This window comes from Buceros rhinoceros, unplaced genomic scaffold, assembly GCF_000710305.1.
Source record: "Buceros rhinoceros silvestris isolate BGI_N320 unplaced genomic scaffold, ASM71030v1 scaffold21741, whole genome shotgun sequence".
Lineage (NCBI taxonomy): Eukaryota > Metazoa > Chordata > Aves > Bucerotiformes > Bucerotidae > Buceros > Buceros rhinoceros.
In genome coordinates, this window is record NW_010396225.1 from 657 (window position 1) to 6,581 (window position 5,925).

Consider the following 5,925-nt stretch of genomic DNA (forward strand, 5'->3'; position numbering starts at 1 on the left):
CTCATTAAAATCAGGGTAAAAGCTATGGCAAGACTCGTGTATAGGATATCCTTTGGTTGGGTACAGTGATTGTAGGTTTTCTTACTGTCGGTGGGTGTCATTGTGCATTCACAGTGCATCTAAACTTTGATTTTGGTAAATGTGTCCAGGAGGATATATATCATTTATCTTAAATATGTTGGTATTTATGCTCAAACTGTTTCTCTGGTTTATTAAAAAAAAAAAAGACTGCTCACTGCAGAATAAAATTATTTTTCATTCAGGCTTGTAGTTACTTATATTTTTCTCCTGCTTCTGCCTGAAATAATTTTTTTTCTTTTTCTTCTTACAGCAATTGGAAGGCTTTGTGAAAAATGTAAGCATCACTTCTGCATATAGTTGCTTGATAACTTGGTGGTGTGGTTAGAGCACACAGTTTGGATTTGGGGATTGGTTCTGGTTGTGCTTTAACCGTAAACTTGATGTCACTCTTTGAGGTGGGAACAGTTACTTATTTATTGCAAGTGTAAATCAATGAACACATATAAAGTTAGATGCTTGAATGGATTGTCACAAGTGCATGCTGTTCTAGAGTATGTGCTGCCAGCATTTTCAGTAGCTGAGGCTACAGTGACTTTTTGATTGGTTCCTTGTAATCGGTAATACAAAATGATCAGCCTGATCATTTCAAAGCAGAAAGGAAAATGCATTTTTTTAATCCAACTTCTTCACATCTTGAGAAAGGTTCCCTTCAGCATCTAGGAAATAAGAAACGGTAGGAGGTGGGAACATTAAAACTAGAGCAGAAAAAACCACCCAGAATCAAATGATGGCGCTGAACTCTATAAGGGAAGAGAGAGTAGAATCTGTCATTAGCTCATTGTAGGGCAACTGAAAAAGTAATACGATTTTTGAGTTTGTGACTCAAAAATAGTATGGAAAGTAAGCGAAGTGGGGAGAAGCACAGTCTGAAGTAACAGGATTGTTTCCAAGAGCACCCTGCAGTGGAACAGGTTCCCATTGGAATCTGAAGTGGAGGGCTGTCATGCTGGAGATTTAAGAGCCAGTTAAATGAGTAGTTGCAGGAGTCAGGATTAGATGCCTTGGGAACTGTTGATAGGATATGAAGTCTTTCATCCCAAGGTCAGTATTTTGGATAAGGTCCAGCACAGCAGAGACTGTGAATGGCATCTGATGTCTGCTTGCCTGTATGATAGGAGTACTTGAATTTCACTCAGTTCCTTGTGAGAAAGCAAAAACAACTTTTGTGAAATGGCTCTTTATGCCAGCGTGCCCTTTCTTCGGCCTTCTCACAGATGAAGGTTTAAAGGGACCAAGAATACAATCTCTTACCTCAGTCTGTTTGAGGATGGTAACTCAGCTTCTGTTGATGTGGCACTGTGGGAGAAGCTTACACTGCTGCTTCTGTGTTGGTAAGGACACCAGTCCTGTCAGTCCAGCATTTTTTTCACAAGTGAAAAATTCAGGAAATTTTCTATAATAAAAGTTATGGTATGATCTAAGTAAGTGCTGGCTAATCGCAGAAGTGACTTTGGGTTTATTCTGTGATTGTGAAAGCATCAATAAGTTTTTTAAAAAAAATCAAACATTGCAGGCTACTCGCCCTTGTTCCTCTCAAATCTGGGTGCAAATACAGAGTTACACCCTGTGCCTGCAAGATGGATTTCTGCAGTTCAATTGTGTTGTCTTTGAGTGTACAGGCAAGTCGTTTGACTAGGAAGCTTTTCCTCTTTGATGTGGGAGTGGAGGAAAGGACGTCTTGTAACCAAAGGCTCTGCTGCCCTTGCAGGTGATGGCAAATGCGTGATCTGCGACTCCTATGTGCGGCCCTGCACTCTGGTGCGCATATGTGATGAGTGTAACTACGGCTCATACCAAGGGCGCTGTGTGATCTGCGGGGGTCCAGGAGTGTCTGATGCCTACTACTGCAAGGAGTGTACCATCCAGGAAAAAGATGTATGTGGTCGTCCAGTCTGCTGTTGAATTGATGATGTCTTGTCTTAGGTGCCGTGCTTTCCTTTAAGAGGCTTGGAGCGAGTGAAATTAGTGTGGGAATGTGGGTTGCTTGGGTTACGCTACCAGTATTGGCACTGGTTTTCATTACCTTGTACCTTTCTTCCTCTGTTGGTAGTGGCCTGCGTTTGCAAAGCATTTTGAGATACTGTAGCATTTTGAAGTATGTAACTCTTCATCCCAAAAGATCTTCGACTGCTTTGCACTGTGTGCTCACAGTTTGCTTCCTCCACACACTATTTGTTACCGCTTTGAGTTGTTACCTTACTGGATCTTTCATCCTAGATTTTATCAGGGTCAGAGATATTCCAGACGCTGCAAAGGCAGTGGTGGGAGCAGCTCCTCACTAGAAATCCATTATCAACCACTGACCAAGGGCACCTACGGTACTGTAAGGCCTATGGAATCACCACCTGTGTTTTCCTTTGGATTACAGCGTAAAGTTGGATCTTAGTGTCCAGTGTCTGTACTACTTACTGTGTTTTAGAAGTTTAAAGTTTCTTGTATAATTTCAGTGGGATATGATTTATTATGTTTTTATTCCTTTCTGGAATGCCTATGTTGTAGACATATCTTTTCCTGCTAACACTTTTTGGTGTAATGATCCCATATTTGTATAATCAGTGCTCTAATCTTTTTATAATCTTCTTGTCCTGAAGGGTAGTGGCTGTGCATGTGAAATGAGGCAGCCATTCACCCCCTGTAAGGTATTTGTTAATATCCCACATGATGAGTGCAGGGCGTGAACTGCAAACGAAGGTGACCTTAGGGAGAAGCGAGAACATGAAGCTTACAGTTGCAATATCACCAGAATATGGACCTGATAGCTGTGAGAGTGTCTGTTGAAGGTTGTTTGGGGTTTGATGCGTTGCAAATGCCATCTCCAGCACACCCTAATGACGGTGGAGAACATGCTGAGAGAGTGGCTCAGATTGACTTAGAGGAACACGCTCAGCTGAGTGAGTTCCTGATTTAATTCTCTGCAGTGCCTGTGTTTTCTCTAGAGGCCTGCAGCTGAATTCAGGACAGGGGGAGGTCCTTGTCTGAATTTAGCTGTTAGATCTGACAGGACCATAATCTTTCTTAGTATCTAAATACGGATGTAAGTGTTGTGATGGTGGTGCTGCCTCCAACTTTAGAAACACTGTGAGAAACAGTGTTTTGTTTACTTGCCTTTGGAACCAAGACACCTGCCTTGGTAAGTCATGAGTAAAATGGTTTTATTTTTACCAATTCATATTGATTCCTAACAGGTATTTTTCATAACCTAAGCTCATCTGTAGCTTGTCATGTCTGGCTCAGGTGTGAAACAGCCAGCCAGTCTGCAAGAGAGGATTGTAGAAAATGTAGGGCTGGAGAAGCAGAAAAATGACAAGTCAGAACAGAGATATTTTAACAGCTGGGTGAAGCTGCTGTGGGTGAAGGCAATTGTTCTGAATCAGCGATTCAAATGTTAAGGATTATTGCAGATGTAAATTTGCAGATCTGAAACAGCAGATTTGACATGATTGACTTGAAAGACTGAAAAGTGCCAGCACAGGTGTAGGGTGCCTAGAACAAGACAAGTTAAGTGTGCTGTCTGTCGCAATTATGGTAGCTAGTGCTGATGTGAATGAGAAAAGTAGATGGACAGAGCTCTGTACCTGAAGCTCTAACACTCCAAGATTTCAGTCACAGCACTTCCATCATCCTCAGAGAAAGACTGGAAAAGATAGTGAAGTAGGAAAGCAAATACCAGAATGGAGGGAGGAGGTGGAATGCTGTTTGGCATGAGACAAAAGGCCCAGTTACTCTGGGTTTGTTTGTTCTGATGGAGGGAGGAATGAGGCATCGTTTCACCCCACTTCAATATATGGGCAAGGGCCAAAATCCCATCTTGTCACCCAGGAGAGCTCCAAATTCCAAGAAGTAATGTTTTCTTGGGGACAGGAGCATGCTCATACGCGGCCTTCTTAGGAGGAGGTGGAACAATGAACAGAGCCCTGCAATAATGCTGTCAAGACTGTCACAGAGTCCCTGGATCGTGGGAGGCAAGGCTCCAAAGAGTCCTACTATTGAGGTTCAAAATCAAATAAGGAGATGGTAGCTAGAGATGGGTTGTGGCAGGTGTAGGGGGGAAGGATGATTTGTTCCCCTGCCTTCCTGCCTCATTATTTCTACTGTGCAGACTCTCCTCACTGGGTTGCATCTCTTGCACGGGAGCAGGTTTGCCAGGACAGTCTTGGGTGCCGTTTCTACAGCAGCTGACATCTGCCCAGAGGCTTTCTAAATCTAATCCATTTAAGCTTACACAACAGCCAAGGACACACGTTCCTCAGCCTGCTGGACCCCTTACAGCTACTCTCACAGCATTTTTCCCTCAAGAGTTATGCAGATGCTGGGCTCAGGTGGCCCACAAAAAAATGTCCCTTGGTACACCAAGATTGGTGCATCTCTGATTAGTCAGTACAACCGCACTTCTGAGGTGGGTCTCTCCCACTCATACTCTTGCTTTTCTTGTGGCTTTTTTCTTACTCTCTCCTGGAATTCAGGTACAAAAACTTACCTGTGTAGCTGCTGTGAAGAGCTGTCCTCTCCCAAGATGACCATACAGCCTCTGTAGTAATCAATCCAGGATGCAGGAAATCTGAGATACAGTTCTGCTGACACAGCTGAGAGGGGTCCCTAAACATGAGGATGGCTTGGTGATATCTAAAGCAGCAAGTTTGATTTTGGGTGAGGAGGGGAAAGGTTATTCCTCTGGGCCTTATAAATCCTGTGTATCCTAATTTAGAAAGAATCCAGTCTTGAAGCACTGAGCATCCTTTTCATTAAACTGCTGATGTTATGCGAGCTGTTTTTCCACCTTCACCCTGTGGAAGAGAATGTCCTACAGTAATGTTAAAAAGGAATCCATCCTCTTCTGTGTTCTGCTCTCTTCCTGGTAGTAACCAGAACTGGAGGGCAGTTTGTCTGCACAGATGTTTGAAATATGTGTGGAAGAGAGGGTGGGGAGCATGGGAACCGAGAACCTACTTGAACAGTGTAAGTGTTGATGTTTTGTTTGCCCATCTCTTAACTTACATCTTCTTTTCTTCCTGCAGAGAGATGGTTGCCCTAAGATTGTCAACCTGGGCAGTTCCAAGACAGATCTCTTCTACGAAAGGAAGAAGTATGGCTTCAAGAAGAGGTGATCCTATCCATATATGGCTACGTCTCCTTGTAGGTTGTCAAGAGGGTCTTGGAACATCTCTGGACTTTATTATTAAACTGGTTGATTATTTTTTTCCTAAAGCAATACCAATTTGGTAGTATACTTGGGGTGGGAGAAGTAATGGACTGAGTGGGAACTGAAACCTAATCAGAACTGACTATCAGAAAGAGCAAATGAGGATTAGTGTCTCTTGCTTTTTTAGAAGCTCTGTTAGTAGCTGCCCCAGCTTACTATAAAAATCCTGGTGGGCAAATATTCACACATGGAGAAGACCAGCTCAGTAAAAGGCAAGTGCCATTTCTGGTGTGGGGAAACACCTTGTGGTTGTTCCTACCAGGCATCCTCAATTGTCTGAAATAGCCTCACTCATCAGTATTGAGGAACAGAGCACCAGTCCCATATGTCTGCTCCTCCCCTCCCTTTCTCCGGTGTATTTCCATGCTGCTCTGCTTTGTAAGGAATCTGCTCGTGGCTGGTGCCTTGCTAGGGAGATGACAGGTGTTCCATGTTTTCCTTTGGCAGATTAATCCAAGGTCCTTTCTTGTAAGCATTTCTGTAGGATGCGTACCAATAAAGCTGCTTTTTCTTTTTTATAACAAGGGTTTCTCTCTGGTTCATTCTGCGCCTAGCCTCTGGAGCTTTCTGGGGGCACGCAGGATTAGCCCAGCTAGAACTGCATAGTGGGATATCTGGTTTGTGACAGTGTCTGCTTATTGCCA

The 5,925-nt window shown here is 43.3% G+C and overlaps 1 protein-coding gene across 1 annotated transcript; it reads left to right on the forward strand.

The window, feature by feature from the left end:
* Positions 1-331: 331 nt before the first annotated feature.
* On the forward strand, positions 332-5,294 carry PHF5A (PHD finger protein 5A; the record flags this gene model as incomplete). The annotated part of the gene is made up of 3 exons (XM_010145849.1): positions 332-355; positions 1,790-1,956; positions 5,097-5,294. Coding segments are annotated over 3 exons (281 nt in total), but the record flags the coding sequence as incomplete, so codon positions are not given.
* Positions 5,295-5,925: the final 631 nt, after the last annotated feature.